The following is a 27249-nucleotide window of genomic DNA, read 5'->3' as shown; positions in this document are numbered from 1 at the left end:
TATTGTTGAATAGAATTAAATGGAGGGAAGGTAATCATGGTCTTTCTTTTAATTAAAATCAATGAAAAATGAGAATATACTACTCACATTAATTTAAGTCTAAAGCCTAAAGAATATTTTATATCTTTATAAATAGTTATGTTTAATGTGATCTTGAAAATTTGTTTGTAGTTTATCATCACCTCTTTCTCAATTTAAAAAAGCAGCAGTTATGGGGTATTCTCTGTTTTTAAACTATGTGTGTGTGCTCTGTTGCTTAGGATTTGTCCTGAAGTTGTTCCACTGTAAATCCTTGAATAGTTTACACAACTGGGTGGAGACTCAAGAGGCAATGGAAATGAGAGGGCAGTTTGCATCAGCTAGCAAACAAAAGCTCAAGAGGAAACAGAGTTATGTAACAAGCTGAGTGGCACAGGCAAATACTACAGTCAGTTTGGTAACCTAACACGAATCTTATAACCAAACCTAAAAATGTCCCCACGAGGACAAAGGTTCCCATACATCCATAAACAAACTCTTTACAAATCCTCTGCCAGTATCCATTAGAGTTACAAATTTTGTTCTATTGCATTTGCATGCTGCATTATGTTGCAGTGCATACTATACTATATTGCAATACATGTTATTACTGCAGTCATTTTCTAAGTTTATCACATTTTCCACAAGCCTCATACAGACACTAAAACCCACAACAAAAATACACAAACTTTTAGTGTCTGTCAGTCTGCCACCTGGATTAGTTCTGGATTAGTTAGTATCATCAAAAAAATTAAAAGCCAGACACACTGCTCCACTCCACTCCATTTCTTCATGTTGTAAAGTGCTTTGAAGAGAAATTGTTAAAAATGTCTTTTGTCTACAAATCACCATCATGTTATACAGTAGTGTAAAATAAGCAAGAGTTAACAGCACATGCACAAAATTGCTCATGGAATTATGGTGGTTTGAAGCATTTCTCTTTTCTTTAGTTCTCAGCCAAGCATTTTGGAAAGATAGAAGATGACAGCCAGTTGGAGCTGTGTGTCTGGATAATGTGTTTTAAATGTTTTTTTTGACACCAAAGGGGGCCAAATCATAGGTGAATAAGGTAATCCAGACTACAGATTGACTGACACTACTCATTAGTTAAAGAGAATAATTTTTGGTTTTAGTGTTTATGTGTTAATATTTTTAGTACATAATTTTAAAGCATAACTTCAAAATTATTTATGAATTACATTTTAAAAGTAAGTTTGCAAGGATTGTTTGCATTTTGAAATATTTTATCTAGTGACTGCTTGGTGGCAGTCCACAGTATTTGTTTTTTAAATTTACATTTTCAGAAAAATGAGGAAATCAGATGTACCCATTAATGTATCAAAAGCATCGTATGTTGGTCATATAGTATATTCATGTGCTTTGTTTAATGAACCAGGTGATGCGTGATGTTGGCACATCATCATCTGTTGCCATAAATGGCACAGATCTGTCTCACCTCCTCATTGGGCGCCATGCCTTTGCTGCTGCGGGGCTCAGCCGTGTCGCTCCCCAGCGTCTTATAGTAGTCCCCAGTGCTGGGCTGCTTGTTGAAGTTCCTCGACTTCCTGTTTGAATCCACACGCCGCAGTTTCTCGGGATTTTCTCCAGGAATTAGCTGCTTAAAAGATTACAAAATCAAAGTCAGAGATATAAATACATTAGGTGTATATACATTTGATTTAGCCCTCTAGTTTAATTTTAATTAAAAAGTCGTCACAGGAAAATTGACTCCATTCAAAAGCGATGGATTTAGAGAAACATTTTTATTTTTTGCACCATTAACATAAGGTAAGAGAAGTTCTACATAATTGCTCTAATAGTCACTATTTGAGTAATTATCGAATTACTATTCAAACAAAAGTAATGTTTGAATAACCAAAAATGTTTCAGGTTCCAGTTTCTCACAAGTTAAAACATTTCTTATTTGGTTATATATGTTTGAGCTCATGTTTGAGCTTTAAACTGCTAGTCAAATGAAAAAAGCTATTTTGAGACATTGAGCAGTGGGCTGCCACTATTTTCCCGAGTTAAGAAAAAAAAATCAAGGAAACCATCAGCAGAATAATTATTAAATAACTTAATAATCAATACAAATAAAAATAATTCTTAAGTAAAGCCCAATGTGAAACTGGCTACACTAAAGTAGGTACTAAATATAGATTTACGTGACAGGAAAATGGACAGTAAAATGAGTTCACTATATGCAAAACACGACTTGATTACTTGATTACATATTATATATATATATATATAAAACTTTTTTATAAAGAGAAAATAAGTCAAAACATTGGTGATAAATTATGTTTTAAAAAATGGTTGTCAACACAGATGTTTAGTTGATAAAATAAAAGAATCAAGTTGTTTTAGTACAGATAAATAGCACTTGAGGAAGAACTTGTGTTTTTTGGCACAGCCAATTTTTAAATATAGTGTCCTTTGTCTCCAGATTAGATATCTCGCGTGACCAAAACACCTTGATTTGAATAACAGATCAGCTCTTTATTCAGTTCCAGTAACACTTCAGTGTTTATTCTGTTTCATGTGCAGGGCCTCAAAACATAGAAGTATGTTGGCAGATATGGTTCCAGTTTAAGTTTAACTCTTCTGTCCACGGATCAGGGTCATAGTCACTCTTATAATCTAGCACTTTCTGCTCTGACACAAAACCACATCAAAGTCCTGTTAATCAAAGAGTCTGTATGCTGTTGTTAGAATACATGGGTTGGACTGTATACATCGTAAAGCAGCTGGACATTAGCAGTGAATAAGTTTACTTTGCATTTTTGCATTCATTCTATGGATACATTTTTCTTATTATGCAAAAAGCCTTACATTTGCATTTAGTAGTTTGCTAAAAACTTTGCATTAAATATTTTCCTATAGAATATTACTTTTTCTGAAGGTTTAATCACAAAAAACTTTAAGTGTGTTAAAGAGGGCTCCTGTTTACTATACATTTTTCAAATTCACATATTTTCAATGTTGAAAACTGATAACTACAAGCATAGTCATAGTCGCAGCAAATTGTGTTGTTACTTTGCTTTTCAAATCCAGACTTGAGTTCATTTACATTTTAAAGTTTGCTGATGCCGTGACTCAGAAAGTCCAAACATGAGCTTCAGACATCAAGCAGGTGGCCGACGTTAACATAAGTGGAAATAATTGATAGCTGACCCCTGACCTCTCCTCCTTTTGTGCTTTGTTCTGAGTTCTTACAAGCCTGTTTTGTTGACTCATGTCAACTGTCAAATAAATGGTCTGTTAGCACTCATCAGGTGAGAGAATAATGTGAGCAGGGGAGCCCAACTCATTGTTTGTCATCATCCACAGTGGGCCAGCAAGTAGCAAATGCACAAAGCATTTTACATTGTAAGCCTGGATAAGTTGAATTAAAAAAATAAATATAGAAAGAAACCCGTTGCTGTAAAATAATAATGTGTAATGACAACTTGTTAGTTTAATTTCAGTAGACTAAATGCCAAATTTATTTCATTTAAAATCTTTTAGAACATAGATTTCTTTGCCCAATCATTCTACTAAGAAACTTAGAGATAAGTGGTTAGTCAAAAGACATATTGTTCTTATTGTTAAACCTTTAAAGAGTCAGTTCTTCGCGTTGACATATTGAACTTCAAGCTGCAGATGTCTTTTACTACCAAACTTAGTACAGAAATGAAAATGATTGTCTGACAGGCAAAACTGAATTCAACACTAACTTTCATCATGGTTACCAAAATGTTTATTACTGTTAAAATGAGCCATGCAATACATAAGAAATATATATATTAAGTTTCCATTTTGATGGCTTTTCAAACTATAAAAAATGTGAGTCTCTGAACAGTTTATACACTGGGTAGACTGTTAGTTTGGTTTAAGAGCTGAGTTAATTTCCAGCAGTACATTTATTTAACTCATCGTATTAAGTTGGAAGAATTCGAGTCAGAACAACTCCTGTTCATAAGTTGTAAAAGGTTCTGAAGCTTGTTAATGTCAAAGATGTTAGTGAACATAACAATCATAACAAAAATAAAAATAATCTCTGAGCTAAGAATGTTGCAAGGCCCTCCCCTCCCTCACACAGACAGCCTTTCTTCCTATTATATGAATACGTCTGTCAGCATAAAGTCATTGTTATGTATTTGTTCTTATACTCAAATGTTTCTATGCTTTATCAGTTTGTTTAACCTGGTTGTGGTTTGACATGGCTTAGTATGTTTGCATATGGTTGTGCAAAATCTCAGATTAAAAAAGGGCATATACAGTCAGTTTTTATTAATTTTTAAATGAATACTTAGCAACATGCAATTTACAAAGAGAGGCAGAGATAAAGTTACACATGCAAGAAATTGTCAACTATTATAGCAGCTTGAACAGCTCCATTGGCGATTAACCAAAATATGACAAAAAGCTTAGAATATGTTTGCTGTATCTGCAGCCCAAACGTCTACAGGACATCAGTTTTCACTGGTAAAAACAAGGTTTACTTAGTCCTTAAAACCTTACCGTAACATTGAAAATCCTCTTCTGCAGTTGTCCTTCGATTTGGACAGAGCCTTATCCACAAAGCTCAGTGAAGCACAGAAACTAGCTGTCATCAGATCCAAAGCATCACCTCCTCTCCACTCAGCACAATGCCTGTCACTCTACCTGCCCTCTCACTTTACCTACAGGTCTCATAAATAACCTATAGGGCTGGCCAAAGCAGTGGCTGTGATGTCACTACCAGCTTGACCAACCTCTCCCCAGCTCTGCTCAGTGACTCCTATGCAAAACACAAAGACCTAGATGCTGCCCTCACCATAACTCATGTCTATTAAATTTTACGGTTTTTGGTGCATTCAGGCCTTCTGTTCTACAAATCCACAACAAAGAATTGTAGATAATAGTGGCAAATGTACTAATTCATCGTCCATATAATTTCTGTGGAAACTACAGTAGTAGAATAAAAAAATGGTAGAGGCAAAGCAGTCATTTGTTTGGCTGCTCAACATAAAACATTTGACTTTAGTCAAAGCAAATACAGACAAATGAGGTGAGAGAAGCAGCAGAGAAAACCCCAAAAGTCAGAAACAAACACCTGAAATTCCTTTTTAAACTGAGTTCAACAGGTTTCCTAAACTGCCTTTCAGTGAGTCTTTTGTTTAAACACTTTTAGCTGTGAAGTATCTACATATTGTGCGGTTGGTCCACCTGATCGGCTTTCTCCTTCAAAGAGGCTACTACTCTGTTACTATAGTGCTCCAGGTAGATTATTTTTCCCAATGTATTGTGTGTGTGTGTGTGTGTGTGTGTGTGTGTGCGTGCGCGCGCACATGCTCCAAGCACTGTTGCATTGTTAATGAGGGTGCACCCTGGGCTGGTCACATGGGTATAAAGAGGAGAGGGGGCTGCACTAATTAAAACCTCTCCGTCCTACATGGGGGGTGGTGCATGTGTGTACACACATAGAGCTCACCCTGGTGACAGGACACTATTGCTACCTGTGGAGTTTACGGCTGTGAACAACAACTTTGCATAGCAGCTTTTTCCTTATAGCCTTTTTATTTCTGTCTGAACACTACTTTTTGTACAGTTGGATGAAATGGTACAGAGAATCTATTTGTAGGGCGATTCAGAGGTGTGTGTGCCATCACAACACAAAAAAACAAACATGATTTTAAACAATATTTTCTTTTCTCTAAAATGAATAAAAACAAACAATTGTTTAACAATTTGCTAAAATATATATTGCAACTTAATCATTATATCTAACAGTTTGCTCACATCATTATACGAATATTTATATCTGATCCTACTAAAAGACATGGCAACAATAAGGACATAAATTCTTTATGGGGTGAAAGTGATCCCTCAGATTGGGTTTCTTTATCATAATTACATCCTTTTCCGAACAACTCAATTAGAATTCAATTATAGTTACAACTTCACAGTGAGATTTGATGTAGTTCACAGCAGCACTGAAACTGCTGTAGATACTAGACTTAATTGTTCTTCTTTTCAGCTATTTCAACACAGTTTTGAGTCATCTGTGGCCAGATTAATTATTTGAAATTAAGATCAAACCCATCACAACACCTATTGTGTGTCAACCCAAATGTCTGCAACTAATGAGCATCTTCGCTAGCCTCATTAGCTTTGCTAACACAATAACATCATTGTGAGCAACAAAACAAGGCAGATTGTTACATAAGAGCAACAGGCAAACTGATTAGACACAAGGGAAAATCTTTATTTCAAACACTATGGTCTTTCTGCTTTTATAGGATTGTTCCATATCATTCATTATGTCACAAGCTCATTAAATCTTGGAATAGCTGATATTTTTAAAAATCTATTGAGCTATTTTTGACCTACATTTGCCTTTTGCCATATATAATAAACCTTGTGTTGTGCATCATATATAAGAAAGAACAGGAATTACTGAAACCGCTGTCTTATTTCCTACATACATGCATACATACATATAAGACAGAAGGTGAAACCTTACTAATTCTGCACTTGATGGACAAGCACAACTGATGATCTAGATTATGATATAAGAACATTATTTACACATTTCCTTCTGGATGACTAAATCTTTGCCAGCTACAATACTTGATTTATAAACTGCTCCATGTTTTGGGCTCCTCAGCACTGTTCTTACCTGCTTTTTGCCAGTGGTACTTTCCACGTGCCGCAGATTGCTTTTCACCTTCAGGAACTCTGCTGATGATGGCTCCTTAGTGGGATGTGGTGCTGGGTAGCTTGGGGGTGGAGGTGGCACAGGAGGAATCTGTGGAGGAGGCGGGGGTGGATACATTGGTGGAGGTGGTGGTGGCTTGGGGAGGTTATCAACTGGTACCTCATTCTCCTTGGGCATGTCAGAGCTGATGTCTGGGTTTAGCATATCCATGTATGCCTGCATGTCTGAAATGGCCGTTTCTGATGCACCTATGTCAAAAGACAAGATTCATGTTTAATGTTAATGTTGACTTTCTTACAGGAAATCAAACATGGTGCATGGTGCAAAGTCTAACGTTATTCAGCTATAACACCATCCCTTTCTTTTTACACCATTCAAACATAAGTTGGTGATCTATAATGATCTGCATACAGACCACTAGGGTGCAGCATCAGTATATCATGCATATGAGACACAGAGCAACTGTTAGCAACAGGTAGCAAACTGGACATGTTGTCCAGGACACTTTGATATTCATTATAATGAAACATACCCTGCAAAGAATATTTCTGGTCACCTTTTCGGTTCATCTCAGAATTAAAAAAAAGAAAATAATTTTAAAAAGTTTTCCTTACTGCAAGCATTTCTGACCTGTATGTGCAACTGTGTTGAGCTGAGCAGGCAGGCCTCGTGACATTGTTAAGCTGCTCCTCTTCTCTCCAGTGCTGGACTGGCTGGAATTGGCTGAGTCGTAGTTGGACAGAGAGCTGGATGGTGAACTCATCTCAAAGTGGGCCACCTGTCTGGAAGGGGGCATGGTGGTATTTGGGGATGAGAGGCCAGAGTCTGGCTGCTTGTATTCAAGGTCTGTTGACGGGTCCCGAGACAAAATGCGGTGCTCCACACTCTGTCAGAGATTGCAGTTTGAGAATACATGCACCTGTGTGTCTTTCATTTAACTACAAGGTAGATATGATCAATACAGCAGTCATAGCAACAAAACCACAAATCTCTTAATTCACTTTAAAATTGAATAAATTAGTACTACTGTTATTTATTCTCATTCCCTGATTATTTGCATGACAACAGCTTTATGAGTTTAACTATGCCACACTAATGAAACATCCCACATCTGATCAGACAGGCTCTGGAGCCCTCTGCTTTCCCCACAGCCCTGGATGGAGTTGGCTCAATGTCCTTCATGGAAGTAGTACAGTGAGGGGGGAAATATGTTTCCCACACACCACAGAGTTCAATTCAGAGGTGATATAGAAGGTTGAAGCTATGGAGGTTGTATGTAGATTAAAACATTTTAATCTTCCCTGATAAATTTCCTCTTAGTTGGCCATGTCTACTAAAAGATCAGAGGTAACTATGCAGTGCAGTAAGACTTACTGAACACATCTCTTACCATATTCTCCACAGTGCGCAGATACTTGGCACACTGTGAGTGGCCATTGTATTCGGCTAGATCTGCTGCTGTGAAGCCGTCCTGGTCCCTGATGCCCAGATCCACCCCATTCACCACAAGGATCTGACAACACTGCAAGTGATGCAAGAGAGCCAAGGACTAAAAAAAGAGTGAAACATTCATCTTTTCTAATATAAATCCTTATTTTCTAATAAACCCTGCTGTCAGTGCCAAATGGAAGCAAGACTAAGGTTGTTCTCAGACTTTGCAAGCTTTGTGTAACCACATTGACTTATGTTTTAGTTCTTCTTCTTTTAGTTTACTTCTCACCAGATCTTCCCACCAAATCAGACCTCTGGCCAGCCGCTTGTAAATCAGTGTTTGGTCAATCATTTTATTACTTTGAACTCAAAGAAATTTCAAATGGATTTATGTAGGGTGAAACAAAAATATGCTGCTGCATTTCAAACTTGTCCTCAAATAGCTGTTCAACTGACCAAACTTGAATACAACAACAGGTCAGTCAAAGTAGTAGGTTTGAGTAGTGGCAAAACCATAAGCCAGTGTCCACTCATTCAAAATAAATGGTTATTTGTGAAATTCAGTATGTACTGTACGTGACCACCCACACTAATAATCAGATCCCATTTGTTTGATCCAGAGACCCATTTGACAATAATACAGTGTAATATTGTCTATTAATGCTGCACCTAGTAATCAGTTTATGAAAATCATGTGCACCCATTGATTTTAATGCCACGTTTTTTACTACTTATGCTCTTGTAATAATATAAGCAAGTGTTTTATAAACTCAGATCTACATTTGTAAAAAAAACAAAAAAAAAAAAAAACAACAACATGCAAACTCATACCTCAAGTTCACCATTCTCTGCGGCGTCGTGAAGCGGGGTGCCTCCCCAGTTGTCAGTGACTATCTCTCCACCATGCAGCAGCAGCCAGCTAAGCACCTTTGCATGACCACGGCTGGCTGCAAAATGCATGGCTGTGGCCCCGTCACCATCCTTATCTGTCAGGCTGACTTCCGTGAAACTCATCTAAGGAAGGATATCACTTCAGTCAAGTTTCATAATAGCAAGTAAGAATTCCAGCTGTTAAGTGACTAATAAAAAGGGAGACTCTAATGTCATTTTGGCCTCTCTTTAGTGTGTAGACACCCTTTTGCACAACAACAGCCCATAGTTTCTTACCTGTTGCTTGATTTATAAGATAACTCAGTCTAGTCAATCAGTTAAGCAGTTAATTATACTGCAAGCCAAGAGAAGAAAATTGCTGGCTGGCTACAATATGTTGACAAATCTCTCTATGCGATGATTTATACGTGGTCCTTCTAGAAACACAATGTATGACCCAGCTGATAAGCAAGGATAACAAAAAGATGACAATCTCTGATAGATATTCTTTGGTCAGTGAATAATTTATTTCAACTGGGTGAGATCTTGCAGCTCTATGTGCTAATGTGCTTGAAATTCCTTTGTCTGCTCACTCACACAAAGTCTCAACCCCTGCAGACACACATTTTTCTCTGCCTATTAATGTAATTTCCAAAAATGTTTTTAAATGACAGTGATGCATGAAATTGATTTTAAGAGACTGATCTGGATACTGTATCAATACCTTTTTATTATTTTTGGGGTCTGTGTTGTATTCAACCCACATTAGCTTTTTCTACATAATTTATTAGACAAGAGTTTAAAATTGATACAACATGCTCTTCTGGAGGTGATCGAATTGTTTAGGATTCAAAGTATGTAGTAAACTCAGAATATCATCTGTAACATTTAATCACATTATTCAACAATGGCGTACATATATGTTGGTAGACATACAAGTTCGTGATTTATATTTCATTAAATTTAGGTGTTTTTATTCATATAAGAAAGGTGATGGGGAACTAAAACTAAATATATGTACTGTATAATTTTACAAGACCTGATCAGTAGTGTATTGATTCCAACATACCAGCCAGACAATAACAGTGTTGTGGCCCATCTGGGCAGCAGCATGCAGTGGTGTCATCCCATCATTGGCTCTGATGGTTGGATCAGCCACACAGTCCTTAACCATGTATTGGACAACCTCCAGATGACCTTCCTGGCAGGCCAGGTAGAGCGGAGTGGCACCATTCTTTGTTTGGGAGTTGACAAAGCTGTGGGGACGTGAGATGGTTAATAAGAGACTCATGGAGACCGGATTTGTATGATGGATAGTTGCAATTTTGGATCTAAATGCAACTAACTGAATGTTGAACAAAACATTTCACTTTGCAATTAATTGGAACAAGCAGGACTGAGTGCATGATGGTGTAACTTCATTTAGGCAGTTTTCAGTATTAAACCAGGTGAAAAGTCTCCAAATCACTTTTAGTCTGTATCTCTGTATGTAAAGGGTGTAAGAATACCTACATTTTTGAAGCTTGATTTAGTTCATGCCTTGTTTGTTTTTGTTTTTTTGTGTGTTTTGTTGTGTTGTTTGGTTTTTCATTTTTGGGGGGGGGGGGGGGGGGGGCAATGGACATAAGCTTTTTTTAAACACTTGTACCATTAACCACATTTATCTGAATGTGTCAAAGTAGTATGAAGCAAGCCCTGACAGGAACACATGCCTTTGGCAAAGTTTACAGGCTGTTATTTTGAGAGCAGACAGCAGTGACACTGAGTCAAATCTTGCTCTCCTTTATTTTCAAACACCAGTTACCCCACCTGCCATGCAAAAGCTCATCCAGTACTCCTTGTCCCAGATCTTTTCAGTCACAGCAGGAGGTCAGTGAGACAGCGAGCACTTCCCCGCTAAATCCCATAAGGTTGTGCTTTATTTGGAAACTGACAAATGAGCAATCAGTCTCCTAAGAGGATTACCACTCCACTGGCCTTGCCGAGCTTGCTCTGTGCTTAACACAGGGTTGCCAGTATCCACGGTGGACTGAGTATGTGAAAGGAGTAGAGGAGAGGAGGGAAAAGAGAGGCAGTGCTAAAGTGGATGGATGGAACCTGTAGAAACAAACATGACCCTGCCAAGCTTTCCCTCAGAAGGATGTAGCCAATAATTAAAGATCCCACATTTAAGGTTTATGTGGATAATGAATTATTTTGATTGTGTCTGCTTATGACCATTTGGGGTTTATTCTGAGACAGATAAAAAAGATTTATAGATTACCTGTAGGGATTTTAGAAATACAAAATACACAGGCTGGTTCGATTTGTTGAGAGACTATTAAATATTTTACATATTACATATTTTAAAATAAGAAGGAGAAGAAATCTTGCAATTCAGTCTTCAGGAAGTGGGCAGACAAATTATTCATGAGTGTAACCAAAGTGGGCTGAAGTTCACCACTGCCACTGGGGCAGCCAGTGCCACTGGAGTCTGTGTCGGAGAAAAGCTTGAATTTGTCACTAATCCAAACTACAAAAGTTTACCACATTCAAGGTAAGACGGACATGATTTTAACAAAGTGCACACTGCTTTTGTTACAAGTCTCCAAAGTGAAGAGGGCTCATCACTCTACTAAAGACGCCCTTTTGAAGAACAGGTGTCAATTTCAAAGAGCTAAGAAAGAGGCTACCTTCGTGTGATGACACAAACAGTGAGAAGAACAAGGGCTGCTAACTTGTCACTCACTTTGTCACTCAAAGGGGGAACAAAAAAAAGACTGAAATAGCAGACATTTGATATATTTCCAGTTCAGCTCTGATGATTACTTCAGTATCTGTCTATACACTGCCCTCCCACTGTTCTCTCTCATGTGCATGGTAACAAAGACCAAGGTTATCTTCATTAGTAGCTATGTAATTGATGTCACACTAATGGTCTTCTTAGCTAATAAAGGCTTGTAACCTTCTCAATGGCCTTTCCTGTTAAATAATACAGAATGCTTTAGGAAATGTATATTTCTAAGCCTGAGACATCGGTTTTAAATTGTAGGTTTTCGTTTATACCAACTGGAAATTAAATTGCGTACACATTTTTATTTTTTCTCACTTAAAGGTAGTTGTTGACAACAGAGCCCCAAAACTAGAGGTCCACAAAGTGGAGACAGTGCATCCTAAATGAGTAAAATATAGCTCATTTGGGTTTAGGGTATATAGCCTATTTAAGTTGCACAATAAACATCAAAGGCTAGTGTTCACCTTAATGTACATGGATATTAACAGTATCTGGTGCGTTCTGGAACATGAAGACAAGTATACAATCTCTCACTTTAAGAATTTCACATCAGGGTTTAACTTAATTATAGTCTTGTAAAGTATATAGTTGTAAGACTGTGGGCCCTTTTCCCCAGAAGCTTCTGAAAAGGGCACGTTAAATTGCATTCCATCGGTTTAAACCTCTTGTTGTAAAACAGAACAAAAAGGTCTTTTATCCTTGTACCAAGAAGTTATTAAGAAGATTAAAGCTGAAGAAAGTGCCGCTCAGTCACTCGCTCAATGAAAAACTTTACTCCTATTCCCTCCTTCATCTGTGTTTAATGCTGAACTTGAACTAAGTTAAAGAAATTTCCTTCATTGCGAACTGCTATTGTGACTTTCTGTAAATGCAATGTAAACAAATTATTTCTCTAACAACCTCATTTGTCATTAAATTTCTCTGTATTTTCCAATTGTTGCTAGCATTTTAGGTTTACTACAGCACCTATTTGGATGCAGATTGAACACCCGATGACGGATTTCTTTTAACTGTTAAAAGGTAAATTCATTTTATACAAGACTGACTGAACCATTTTGTTTCCATTAGACACTTTCTAGAAAATCCTAATGCAGAGGTCAACCTCCTGAACTGCATGTTGGAATTATGGCTTGGCAAAGATCTTAATCTGCACTAATTGATTGCATAACATGTCTGTAGCCTCTCCCTATGCTTTTGCTCTTTTGCCTTCTCTGTGTGTGTGTGTGTGTGTGTGTGTGTGTGTGTGTGTGTGTGTGTGTGTGTGTGTGTGTGTGTGTGTGTGTGTGTGTGTGTGTGTGTGTGTGCGTGCGCGCGCATGCTGAGGCTATCAGCATAGGCACAGCACATAAACCTGTTGGTTTTGGTTCACTGGGATGAAGAGGCAAATACTAAAATATCTGGAAACAAAGACACATCTGTGCTCCCCCAATTTTAAGACAAAAGACAGTGATGGCATAAGGAGTATACAACTGCTGGCTGTTAAATACAGCCGCAGTTTTTATGAGTGCTTGTGTTTAATGTGACAAGTGCAAATCATTCAAAAGGCCACAAATCATATATCATTATAAAAAACATGCAACAATAGTATTATTTTTTTTATTGTTTACGACCTTTTAATTTTAAAGTAGACTGCTGTTAGCATTCCAGTTATTAAATTGATAAGAGAGGAGGACACGTTGATGTTGTGATTTATCAAGTAGAATAAACTGAGCCAATCATAGGACTCCTTAAAACTCACAGACACAAATTTGTGGCTTGTAATAAACGGTGAAACAAAAATGCTATCTATGTGCCATTCTAAACAATGCCTGAGGCTAGTGACTAGAAAGCAGCCTGTCTATTCAAACGGATTTGTTTTCCTCATTATCTTATCACCGGTTCGCGCTACTGTGTGTCACCATGGAGATGGGGGTAAACAGCAACAGTGGGAGGGGTGATGGAGAAGGGTGAATGGGGCCCAGCTATCAGGGAGCTACAGTGTCCCTAAGCCTCATTAAATTTTCAGTAGCTATGCACCTGTCTGGGGTGCAAGCAGACAATATTAGAGATGCAGAACATGGGGTTAAGGCCTGGACAAGCTCCTGTTGCTGTTGGTCAGCCAAGTGTAAACTTTTTCAAATAAAGGACGGTCTAGCTTAAAAATTAAGATTAATTTAAATTATAATAATATAATACAAGAAACTGAACCCTAATTTTCATGAAATATAACAGTCTCTCATTGCAGTTATTCTAGAGATAATAACTTATCTGGAGTTCAAATAATTAAATTATCTACAACATGGCCAACTTGGCAATGTCTAACAAAAATCCTTTTTTATTAAAATTCTGGCACTAATCAGCTCATACACAGCAAATGAGATCATACACATTTCTCTCTATACTCCGAACACTACTTTCATAGTAATATTTTGATAAAGTGATAAAGTGTAACAAATGTTGGACACTGGGGTGTTGATGCTGTCAAATCTGCAGTTAAAATGCTGCATCATAATTATAATGTTTGCGACAGAAAAACCTTCCAACCTGAAAGAGGGGTGATGACCTGAACTTTATCTTTCTTTTTATCATATAGATAACTGTGTAACACGAAATTGTGGCATTAGTTAGTGTTTGTTTTGTCCATTACAGCTATGTGTTCCCAAAAAGAACAACTCACGCTCACTTGTGTCCATGGCAATCACGGTCTCTTTCGGTTTGTGTTATCTCTGCAGGCACATGTGGGTCTGTCACTGCTCTGATAGGGATAATTTTGATCAAGGGGTAATTACATGCACACATCTTAGTAGAGCTATGACGATCAGTCAGTCAATTGGTTAATTTGCTGATATTTTTAATAACACTATTCATTAAATTAGGACTATTTATTAATTTGCCAAATGATCCGAGAGTTTTAACACGCAGCACATTAACCAAAAAGGTAATTCAAAGTTTAATAATAATTAGTGATGGAAATGACTTTACTTGCAGCCTTACATCATATTTAATCTTGTAACACACAGTGCATGTTCGTAACACAAATAGATTGTGATAGTTGACATAGGTTTCAAGTAGAAACACAAGTCAGTATGGAAATTGTTCTAAATGTTTTACATAAGCAGTGCACAGAGGAAATAGTAGTGTGCAGTATTTGGGGTTACATCATTAAGAGTTTGTTTTTTTCTAAGTGGGATTTGAACACAAAGTTTTCGGATTGCCCAACAGCTTTCAGGAAAGTAAAAGTTCCGGTTGCTTTTCACCGGTGCCAGTTGGTGCCGCAAATAGTCTAAAGATAATCTGCTGACCAAAAATCTGGCTGTTACTGTGTCAGTCCTGAATTATTTGGTAGGCATCTGAAAAGACATAAATTGACTTGTTGACCTTTTTAAATCTTGTAAATCATTTTTTCAATGTCAGATTGCGAACATAGTAAAATTTGAATCCGTGAACAGTGGATCCACTGCAAGCTTTATGTACAAAACTGTTTACAGCAGCAGAAAACAGACATAGTCATAGTCTAGTGGTACTTTTTTTTTTTGTCCTTTGGGCTTATCCCGTGAGTTCAGGGTCGCCACAGCGAATCATTGTCCGCATGTTGATTTGGCACAGTTTTTACGCCGGATGCCCTTCCTGACGCAACCCTCCCTAATTTCTACAAGGCTTGGACCGGCAATGCACAGCTGGGAAGGGGAATGGGCTGTTAGGGGTTCAGTGTCTTGCCCAGGGACACTTCGACATATAGCCAGGGCCGGGGGTCGAACCCTGTCCTGCCTTTACCAACTGAGCTACAGCCGCCCCTTAGTGGTACTTACAGAGTCAAATTTGCACTGTTGTTTTCCCATGGCTGAAGAGTTTAAGGGGACAAGCTCACAGAAACAAAGGAAGAAATCCTGCTTGACATTTGTTATAAATAACGTTGGTAATGTACTTTTATTTGTTTAGGTTTTCTGTGCTAACTTTGGTGTGTGGGATACAAAGTTGACATGATTATCCTCAACTAATGTGAAAGAAAGATTTTAGCATTGATCAGTTTTAGGAATTATTGCTATTTTGAAATGACAATACTGTGTATTACTCAGTATTGTTGTTGAATATGGTGATTTTAGCTACAGTGTCCCCTTGTCTGCTTTTAGAGTTTGGTTTCTAAACAAGAAGCTTACAGATCATTGTAAAGACAAAGACATGCTGCCCTTACCTTGGGCTGTGTGCCAGCAACAGCCGGAGTGAGGACAGGTCTCCCTTAGCAGCAGCATAGTGAACAGCTAGGGCGCCTGTATCGGTGGAGGCGCCAGGATCCACCTCACCACTCTTCAGCAGCCAATCGGTTATCTCATGGTGACTGAAGCGGGACGCAAGGTGGAGAATAGTAGCACCAGAGCTATCCCTGTCCTATAAATCAATCAAAAGAGCTGAATTATGGGGTTCTGAAATTATATTTCACATTGCAGTGTAACCAGCAGAGATGATCTGAGGCCAAATACCTGTCACCAACAAAGGGTTCTTGATTAAGAAAATGTTTAAATTATCAAAGACAAACTGATTTTTCATCTCTTTCATCCAACTGTGAGTCAACAGAAATTACGTTACGGCCTCTGTGTATCTTTAAAAACTTGTCTACCGGTAACAGGCTATTTAAAAATTATTTGTATTAAAGGCTGATCAATACAATTTATATTAGATGTATATTAACTAGGCTGTGGTCTTGGGCCACATTTTTCTATTTGAGTTCCTCAAATAATAATGAACGTTTGATAAAGCAAGCATCAGTGTACAAGGACACAAAGCGTAAGACGCAAAAGTGAAAAGTGGAAGCTCAATGATCAAGGAGATTACAAAGTGGTAACTGATAGTTTTTACTAAATGTCAGCCAAGTATGTTATTCAGGGGTTTTCCTCTCTGTGGCCTTTTGGGGAGCTCTCAAAAGTAATGGAGACAGTAAGCAAATAATAGAGCTCTTATTACTCTGTTTTAAATTTAGAATCACAGATTACTACAGATCAGATCAAGTGCCTGATTGACTCAGGTTTTTCTGTTAGAGAGGACACAAGAAGGGTCAGCAGCATGCCCTAGTCACTATGAATTATATCTAGCTGGCTGGTTTTGTTTAGTGTTGCTCAGCACGGGGTTTCTTTCTTGAGTCAGAATCAGAAAACCCTGCAAATTCTAAGTTGTGTGTCTGTGTATGTGATTGGCTGCTGACCTGTCCGGAGAGTACCCTGCCTCTCGCCTAATGCGTATTGGGATATCCTGCAGCTTACACTGTATTTACTGAAAATTGGTGACAGGAAATGTAAAATATACATATACTTCTATAGAGCTTTTGAAAGGCTTCCTGCACAGTGCCTGCCGCATTATTGTCCTTGGGTGAATACTTTGCATTGCAAAAACATGGAAATTAGGTAATTGAGTTATAAAAGCCATAAGGTTTAATACATCATGTGAATGCTTAACCACAGAACATTCTGTAAGCAAAAATTTTCCCACTTTGATATCAAACTACACTGCCATTTCTTTTTGTGCACTTCTTGAGTTGCACTGTTTTAAGGATATTACATTTGCAAATGTAGTTTTGCATACTTCATTACCATGTGAACATGACACAGTGCAACATGGTGGGTGTTAAAACAGAACAAAAACACAATTCTCAAACGTAGAAAGGGGAATGTGAATTTTCTAATGCATTTCCTGTGCCTGGAAGTTGAATGTTATTTACTTGTGTTTTCTCATGCATTACTTTCAATGTGTCAGTCTGAATTCACATTTCGTCTAATTTACATTTAGTCTGTCATGTGGCAAAGACTTGTCTCCAAAGCAACTTACAACTTCAGCATGCCAGCAGCAGCTTGGGGTTCAGTGTTTACCTAAGGACACTTTGACATTTTGAGCTGCCAGTGTGTCTTATCAAAACATAACTAAGCAGCACTGAGGCCCTTGTGAATATCTAAGAACCTCTTTTCATAAGGAGGCAGTGTGTGTTTTTCCGTCAGACTATTTTACATTCACCATGTTTTGATGCAAAATCTTTTATCAGTGATATTCTGCACCAGGTTATTTGGGTTATTAAAGACCATAATTATTGATGTCGATAAGTGATCTCCTCTCAAGAAAAAATGATTTTGGTTTTACAAGTTCAGAACATCAGGGACTAGAAGAGAACGAACAGTGTTGTAATTGGGTTTACACTAGCTTTGTAGTCATTTGATTACTTGTCAAATCCCCTCTTGAACAGGAACAGGAAACATCCTTTAAAATATTCAGATTTAAAGATAGATTGTAATGTATCTGTGTTCCCCGTAAACAAAGTAGATCTCCCTGTCTAGATGCTACCCAAGAAATTTCATTTGCATTGGTTTGATTTCTGCTTTTCCCACTTCCACAGAGTCTGTTAGTAATACATGTAGACTTTAGGCAGACAATGTTCTAATTGGCCAAAACATAACAGATCCACTGGACCCTTGGGGAGGTGGTGGTTTGGCAGGCTACACAGCTGAGAAATGGCAGCCAGCTCAGAGGTAACAGAATCAGGCTACTGTCTTTTAGTCACTCACCTCTGGCCGACATCCACCTTGGGTCAGCAGCCATTGCAAGCAGGCCAAGTTACCGGTGGCTGCTGCATCATGAGCCGGGCTCGCCCCGTTGTTTGCCATGCAGTTGGCCGGCAGTCCTGCCTCCTCCACCAGAAAACGCAGGCAGGCTAGTTTCCCTGCCCTGGCAGCGTGGTGGACCGGTGTAGCCCCCAGTGCATCCTTGACGTCGCTGGTGAGCTCTTTTGCTGCCACCTGCGCTTTGAGAGTCTGAATGTCCCCTTGCCTTGCGGCGAGCAGCGCCCTGTCCCCCTCCACCACCAGCATGACTGCGGCGGACTGGACGACTCCTGCCTTTGGTTCCCTACGTTGAGCCCGATCACTTCACCGTGTGGACTGGGTCAGCATTGTCCTCCCGAAGTTCCGAATCTTATCAGTCACTCGGTTAATTTGGTTGGAAAACCCAATTATCGGCCAAGATGCTCAAAGAAAAATCCGCTCCGGTTCACGAGCTGCAGATTTTACATATTGAAATGAAGCTCTGTCTTTTCTTCTGTATCTCAGTGATAAACTAACCAGTTTTGCGCGACGACGTGCTTCACTTATCCGCTTCGTTCCTCTGACGCCTGCGTGATGCTGAACACCTGTTGCGCAACTTTTTGTTTGTATTTTTGTTCACTAAAATATTTGTTTATGATGTTTGTTTCCGACTATCTAACGTGTATCATGTGCCTCAGAAAAAATTCCGCAGTGTTTTTCTTCCTGTAGCAGATGGCGACATGGGACTGAGCGCCTGTTAAATAATCCATCAGGGGGGAGGATCGCTGAACCTTACCGGTTGTTGCTTTGTGGAAATCGGCTCGCAAGTTAAAGGGGCAGTGCGAAGAGACGCTTTGAAACTCTTGAGTGTCGCCCGACAGAGAAAGTTACACAGCCGTGCTGATGAGTGTCAGTCAGATGTTACCGTGGATAGATTTTAATTCAGAAATGGACTTTTTGAACACAGGCCCAGTGACTGGTTGAGTACGGCCTCATCAGCATTAATTGTGCATGTGGCAGTGAAATCAGCATCACAAGACGACACAGTTGGTAAACTGTAGAGGTCCATCTGGTGGCCTTATGGAAAACTGTAACTATAAGAACTGTCACACGTGTGTAGGTTTAACAAGAGAGCGTTGTCTCTTTTTGTGACAATGAATTCAACTCGTTATTGATGTTTTTAACTCAAATACAAACGGCCGTTTTCCACCATGAGTCATTTGTCACAACAGAATATGGTGATTCTGAGGGTTGAATGCGTCAGATTAACCAAGGCTGTGGTTACAGAGACCTAACTGAGTGAAGGCAGAATAACGGGCTGGTATCAGTTACATTTTTACAGATTACGATTTCAAATCCAGTAGATAATGAAAGCGTTTAAATTTGAGTGATCGGCCTGCTCTGCTCAGTGTATATTGTAGGTCAAGCGGGAGGCATTTGCTTCACCTCGAGAAAACACAGAGCAATATTTACATATTACTAATTACTAAACTTCTGTGGTAATTATCAAATACCCCTTTACAATGTACATTTTAATGATCATAGCATATAGCCTCGTTTTATGCAAGTAGGAATTTGAGTTCGGGTTGTTAAATGTTGCTTTTATGTTCACTTATTGGGATTAGAGTCTTTACCAATTGGCACCTGTATCTGAGTAAAAATGTCCGAGTATTACTTCCTGTCACCAAACGGTGGCAGGAAAGCTTCGTGCTCTAAAGGTGCTGCTCCAGCTGCAGAGGTGTCAGCCCATCATTTTGTGTTGGCTTCTCTAAGCTGCCACACACATAAACAGATCACAATAACCTATTTTAATAATGACGGGTATATATATATATGTGGAGAATTTATACATTTACACTTATAATTTATTCGGCTTCATTTATAGGCTTTAAATTAATTTCTTTAGATGTTCAGACTTCCAGTCTCGTCTTACACTCTGCACTTTCTGCCCCTTCACTGCCAGATTAGGTTGAGAGGTTCATTGATTTTTTTTCCCTTTCTTCTTTTCTCTCGGGCGTGAGGGGGGGGGGACAAGACTCGTGCTCGGCGCGTGCCTCTCTGGCCCATCTGTTGCATGTGTTCAACTGTCATAGACACCGCGCGTGGGAGTGGGAGGACTCGGACTAATAGGACAATTCCCTAAAGGACACGGTAATGTAACTAACACGATGTAGATGAGAGGACACATATCAGCAGTGCCTTTATTGGCGAAATATCTGGAATACAAGAGATCGGCCTACTTGCAGTTAAAAAAATATTGTTTTTAGATAGTAATGAACTATCGCACAGGTTGCACACTGTTCTATTAAATATACGTTTTGAAGCTACTTTATTTTCCCAGGCCGAACTGAATTTATTGATTTGATAAAAATTAGTTAATGTATAAAGGCCCATGTTTGTGGAAAACACAAACATCCTGTTTTTAAACGTTTCTATTTACCAGCTGTCTATCACACTGTCTTGTAGCCTATATGGGGGTTTTAATCCACTGAATATGTCTGCAAACTTTAATAAAGGGTCTAACACGTGGTTGTGATGTGTAGATTGTCTGGAGTCTCTTCCCAGGATTCTTAAACGACGACCCCCACAACCTAAAGCAATGAGAAGCTCAATCCTCATTGAACTGGAGATGGGCTCCCAACGGTTTTCCAAGCCTGGGAAAGTTGGGATATTTCTCGCACGCGTCGGACATGCGACAGTTATTCAAATTGGACTCAATTATTCAGCGCGTGGGCCCCATCTTTTGTCCTGTAACATCTGCTGCTGCGCGGCGGGAACGTTCAAATTAAGAGTTTTTCTGCTCATGTTCATTATGCTCACATGCTGTGTTTGAAACAGTGGCCAGTGGACGTGGTCAGCAAAGACCTTAACCAGATTCAGAGAAAATAGAAGTGAACAATTTGAGCTTTAAAACTGTTTATGTCCCGTTCTCATCATAGAAATTCAATTTAAAACCTGTTTGCTCGACCCACAGCATCTTTCTGAGAAGACGACTGTGGTGATGGCTAAAATGAGCTATAACGAGGTGGTTATAGTAACATTCCATTTTCATTTGAACCTTAACGGCTCAGCCGGTTGGCTCGTGCCAAAAAAGTCATCACTTTTGCTTGAGTAAAGGTGGGCGTGTGCGGGGAAGACATTGTGAACAACAGAGAGGGACTAAAAAATTTAGTAATAATATGAATATGAATAATAATAATAATAGTAGTAGTATTAAAGGCATCAGCTCTATATCTATGAGAATGTTTGTAGACAAAGGAAAAACAGACACAATTAACTTTATTAAGCTGCTGAAAAGAAGACCAACACACACAAAGACAAAATACTTTTATTTCTTTTCCCATCCCCAAAATTAAGCATCATTTTAACATGTCTTTCTTTTCATTCCTTTTTTTTCTCTACCTCTCCGCTCTTTACTCTCCTTTTTTTATTATCTGTCTCTTAATTCCTACTTTCCTTTCTAGACCTTTTTTTTCCCTTTTTTGTATGCTGTTTTGATTTCTCCTTGAAATCGACTCTCATTTAGCTATACATTTATAATTAACATTAGGAGTAAACCTGGGGACGCGCTATATCCCTAGACGAATGTATATCTTTGATATTGAAATTTGATTAATTGTAACATTTGGTAAATAAACACTGCCTCTAGTTTAAAGAAAAACTGGTTTAGGCTAAAACCATTATCTTCACGGTTTGCTGGCACTGGATAAAGGACTAAAATATTAGAGGTTCTCTTCTATAAAAACACAATATACTGGTTTAACTTTACATTTTACTAAACATAGATTTTTCTAAAACAATGTTTAAATTGAGAGAGAATTAAACTCCCCATTTTGACCAGAAACGTGGTTGATCATTAGGCCTACTTTTAACCAGCTTTAACCAGCTACAACTGTGGAAAATGAATTAAAAATTTAATCTCGTCACTTCCAAATCGGTCTGAACGTAAAGAATAATCAATTGCTTATCATATTTTTTATACAATAACTTTTATGGTCGTTATGCTTTTTTCTTTAGAAATAATAAACAGCATTTGAACAATAATGAGTTTCTGAAACAAATAGCGGTTATTACTCTGACGTTCTAACATCATCTCCTGCAGTTCAGATGCATCATTCTATTGCTGCATTGAGACATTAGTTGGACTTCTTCTGTTCAACTTGAACTCATGAGTCTCACCACGACCCAGTCAACCACCCGTGACCTGCAGTGAGAATTTCTGTGGTCAGACTTTCTCACAGAGAGACTCATTAGCAGCTGACAGACACAAGACAATTCCTTTTCCAAGACGGGTTTCAACAGTGCAGAGTCTATAGTGAAAAGTCAAACGTTTGAGATTCCTCTGCTGTGATATAATTTACTGGAAATATGGGGGGGAAAGAGTTTTAACTGGTTTCTTATTTAAAAACACGTTCAGTTATTTTACAGCTACACTAATAATTGTAATAATCATGAAGAAATAATTACAATATCTGTACCTCATACAAAACATGTAAAGTTATAAAATAGATTAGACAGGTCTGAACAATATAAAACCTAACAGCACTCAGTCACACGTTTCAAGGTAAAACAGCTTTGAGTATAGATATTGACAATTTCCTGAGCAAACCTCAGTATTCATGCTATAGGGCAACATTGCATTAAATACTGTCACATTTTGTAATTTATAAAGCCCTTTTATCACAATACAACATTTTGAGATAGCAGTTGTCATGGTGATCTCCGTGTCATGATGGTAAATTCACAAAAATGACATTCTTAAAACACAAACCCATATGAATACAATATTAAACTTAAAGGAATATTAACATACCAACGCGTGACTCGGCTGCTCGGCGCTCTCGTGTGCTGGCTCCATCGTTGCAGGCTGGGGTTGTGTTGAGCGCCCTGTCCGGACACGAGGTTTGGGGCTCAGTGACAGTGACTCGTTGTCTTTGTGGGCGGACACCTCGTACACGCCACGCCCTGGCCTGTCTCTCATCCTCTCCTCCAGGACTGTACAGCAGGATGCAAAGCAGAGAGTCGCACAGCATATCAAGGCTTTTGGTGTCATTCTTTTCATTTTCTTTCATTGTTCTTTTTTACTTGGTTTGAACGATTGGGTTCCTTTGTAGTTTTAAACGTATGGTTGCATAACTTTATGGAGTAAATGTTTCAGTAAAATCCCTTGTGGCAGATGTATATACATACATGCATACACCTATAACGGTCTGAGCAACAATGAAACGAAAGATACTTTTTCAAACTGTCTTGTCACTCTTAGAAAACTTAGACAATATGTTTCATCAACACTGGACTTTGCTGCACTATAAAATAGCTGCAAGGCATTTCCGTTTCGCGATACCCTCAGTCCCTAATTTCCCCCCGGACAACTCTTAATGGCCTGTGTGTTTGTGAAACCTCAACATCATGTATCGGAGCAGAAAAGCCATCTGCTGCCTTTGTTCGCCTGGCTCGTGCTGCTCTCGTGCCCCTGATATGACAGCACAATGGATTGCCCTCAATCAGAAATCCAATATTCAAAAAACCCGCCAACAAGCCGCCCGTCCGGAGTGTCCCATACCTCGCCTGTAGCCGGGGTTGGAGCATTTACAAAAAGATGATAAAATAAACAGTTTCTTGTAACTGTATGAGCAAACGTGTCTGTTGTCTGATCATCACTCCTAGTTGTGTGTGAAGCGCACACTGACGTAGACTCAATCTGTAGACGGAAATCTGTGGAAACAGCAGCTATTGGCGGAGAAGCCAATGTGACGCGGAAAGTTTACCTTTGTCAACTTTGAGCAACAAAACAATTGGGCGCCACCAGATGTGTGCTCTGCCTTGTAGCTTGGCTTTTGGCTTGGTAAGGCTTCTTTGGACATTCAAATCCTGTCTGAGCCATCCCTTCTGCAATGTAGACCTACACTGACGCAGAAATAAAAAGAATGTTTTCGCCTCCAAAGCTTTACGACGCTAGACTTGATGCTTTGCTCTATAACAACCCATTATGGTATAACTCATTAAAGTGCTTGCATGCATTTCCAAAATATCTCCAGTCTGTCGTCTGCGCTTTAATCGAGTATTTGTGTTTCTCTTTGTGTCTTTAGTTTGTTTTACAGCATATTTAGATTGTTTATATATGTTTTTCCTTATAGGATTTTCACATTGCGTGCGTAAAAACGCACAGCGCAAAGTGTATAACATTTGAAGCAGTGGGCTCTGCTTGAACAAACCTTAAAAACAACATGCAGCTGAATCAATTTGACATTATCGAAAGATCATGTTAGACTCTTGAATTTATATTTATTCAAATCAAATTTGTATATACTAAACTGATAGGGAGGTTGTTTCCCCATCATTGCAGCTGTTAAATTAAAGACATGTATGTATTTTATACCTATAATTTATCGGACTTTGTCTCGCTTAGCACGTGAGTTGTCAAATGGATGTGATTCAGGAGAACTTATTTGGATACAGCAGATGCTTTATGGGGGGGAAATGGGTCTCCTTCCTGCCAGTTTTGATGAAACTTCTTTTGGCATTGTTGCAGAGAAAAGTGATTTGCCAACATGAACAAACACACAGAAACATTTAGAAATGTATATTTTACCTCTCAACTCCTATCTGAAACTAGACAGGCTACAAAGATCTTTGCTTTTAACACATAAACAGTTTACAGTAGAGAATAAGTATTTTGATTAAAGCAGGATACCACTTCCAGTTAAACATCTGACCCCTGAGCCAACTTTTACACAGCCGTGGTAACATAGGAGCATAGGAAAATGTGAGTCACTCACAGTTTTATTACATTCACCAGCAAAAACTGCTGTCTGTATTCCTAGATGATTGTTTGTGCTGCTGCCTTATATTAAGAGGTGTTGTTTTTCTAGCCTTAATTATTTCCACTTCTTTGCAAATTCCAAGTGTGTGTGTGTGTGTGTGCAAATCTTTGAAAATGTGGTTTATCGAATTCAAGTCAAAGGACACAATTGCCCAGCTTATAGTTTTCACTTTTTTCTTCTTTGCCTGGAGTTTGTACTGCTTGTATCCCTTTACAGTACGCTTTTTGAGAGGCAGAGTCATCTTTACAGGCCATGTTTCAGAATACAACATTGCACTGATCTGTTGCCCTCATGCAGCCCCATCAGCACCCTCTCACTTTTCATGTTAGTACCTTGCAGTGTGGAGAAGTCCTAGTCATGTAAGATATTCTGGGCATTTTATTTGTTTCAGTAGACCAAATAATGTGCTGTTTAAATGAATCATTCGAATTGTAATGAACAATTTTGTTGTTGTACGTCCCACAATGTGCTTCACACTGTCTATTCTCAAAAAATAATCCTGCAACTCAATCAGAATCTGGCTTTCATTGCAAGGTCAATCTTGTATGCCATCTTTTTTCCGTGGCAGCCACTGTGCCTTCTGTGACAGCATCATATGACTCTTCCTATATTGTATCAGTGTTGTAGCTTGTGTTCTCTCCTGTTCTCTTGAACTTAATCTTACAATCTCTTAACTTGTTCACGTTATCAGGGGTGACTGTACCTCTGGAGGTAGAGCAGTTGTTCACTCATTCCTGGCTACTCCAGTCTCATGTTGAAGTGTCCTTGAGCAAGGCTCCAGGGTTTTTAGCAGGATCTTCTTCATTATATTATGCATATAGGTGCACAAAAAAGACATGTCATGTTAAGTGTCTAAACAAAAGAAAAGGCAAGTCCAGCATCTCCTCCACAAGTCCAGTTCCTCACAGTACTTTTTCTCCTTAGCCCCTTTCAGTTTTAGAGTAGGAGTACGTGCAATACCAACATAACATGTAGTGTCAGGCCTCAGTGGGTGACTTCAGTGCCACGCTGTATAGCATCACAGCTTTCACTTGTGAAATCACGCTATCACTCTTCAGCACCATTGGCAGTGCGGCCCTTGTAGAAGTAGCTGTGAATCAGTTGCTCCCAGCTGTTTTTTTACTCCAGTCAGCAAAGTTCATATTATTTCCGTTGTGAAGTAGAAAAAGCTGTTTATGTTTATTGCTTCTTAAGTCTTTTCAGTGTACGGAAATCTTACATTATGGTGCATATTGAATGATAAAAAATGAAACGTGTGCAGTCAAAATCTTTTTCAAACATTTGCTACAGAAATCTGTTTCAAAGACATATTCAGTGAGGACTGACCACTAATTATATGCAGGGTGTGGAATGATAAACCAAAGAACTCAAAGGATAACTTTGGTCATTATCTTAATAAATCATATTGTCCACAATAATCACACAGACACTAAAACCAACAGTCCATCTTTTCTTGTTGTGTTTGGTTGGTTGTCAGTCTACAGCCTGCATTATCTCCTTTATCTCTCCAATAGACCGCCTGTCTAAACTGTTGGCTTATTAAAAATAGATCAGCTACAGTGGAATAATGGTGATATTTATATCGATCATGTGTTTTGAAATGAAGAAATGTTTCATCCAGTGTAGCAATGTGTGTTGCTGATGTGTTTGTCCTAGTTTTTGGGTTTATGGCACAGACATAATCATAATCATAATCCAGCCTGTGGGCTATGAACTAACCATAAAAAGAGAAGATTCAGTGTTGATTTTAGTGTCTGTAGGCTTGTGAATTTGACAATAACTAAAGTTAGATTTTCAGCTGAATTCAAACAGAATATTGAAGGAATTTGTTGTCTTCTAACTGCTACACTTGGTTTTAAAGTGAACATATTATGTGCTCTTATCTGGAAGCATGTAGCATTAATGTACCAAAAACTGCTTAACAGTTTTGGTTTGGATCTTCAGAATTTGTCACTAATTGAAAACACTGAATAACTCTGGTCTGTATACTTAAACCCTGCATGCTGAAGACCGGGGTACTCTGAAACAGTCTTACTGCTAACTATCTGTTTATATGATTCTGGATTCCTTCCAATATTGAGGTTTTATCAAAATTTCTATTTAAGTACCTAA

General features: G+C 38.6%; 1 protein-coding gene across 9 annotated transcripts in view; it reads right to left on the bottom strand.

The window, feature by feature from the left end:
* The window catches only part of espn (espin), a 37495-nt gene extending 16914 nt beyond the window's left edge, over positions 1-20581 (bottom strand). The window contains exons 1-8 of one of the 9 annotated variants that reach the window (XM_067528619.1): positions 18299-20581; positions 15946-16139; positions 10071-10257; positions 8963-9145; positions 8091-8249; positions 7331-7586; positions 6662-6948; positions 1475-1636 (exon numbers count right to left, since the gene is read on the bottom strand). In XM_067528619.1, the coding sequence (XP_067384720.1) occupies positions 1475-1636; positions 6662-6948; positions 7331-7586; positions 8091-8249; positions 8963-9145; positions 10071-10257; positions 15946-16139; positions 18299-18601 (1731 nt within the window). In that variant the 5' untranslated portion in view covers positions 18602-20581. Of the gene's footprint in view, positions 1-1474; positions 1637-4521; positions 6568-6661; positions 6949-7330; positions 7587-8090; positions 8250-8962; positions 9146-10070; positions 10258-15945; positions 16140-18298 lie in introns of those variants that run through there. The other 8 variants (XM_067528620.1, XM_067528621.1, XM_067528623.1 and 5 more) reach the window with 8 other exon arrangements.
* Between the last annotated feature and the right edge of the window lie 6668 nt (positions 20582-27249).

Source organism: Channa argus, chromosome 13 (genome assembly GCF_033026475.1).
Source record: "Channa argus isolate prfri chromosome 13, Channa argus male v1.0, whole genome shotgun sequence".
Taxonomy (NCBI): domain Eukaryota; kingdom Metazoa; phylum Chordata; class Actinopteri; order Anabantiformes; family Channidae; genus Channa; species Channa argus.
This window is presented reverse-complemented; position numbering and strand designations above follow the sequence as displayed.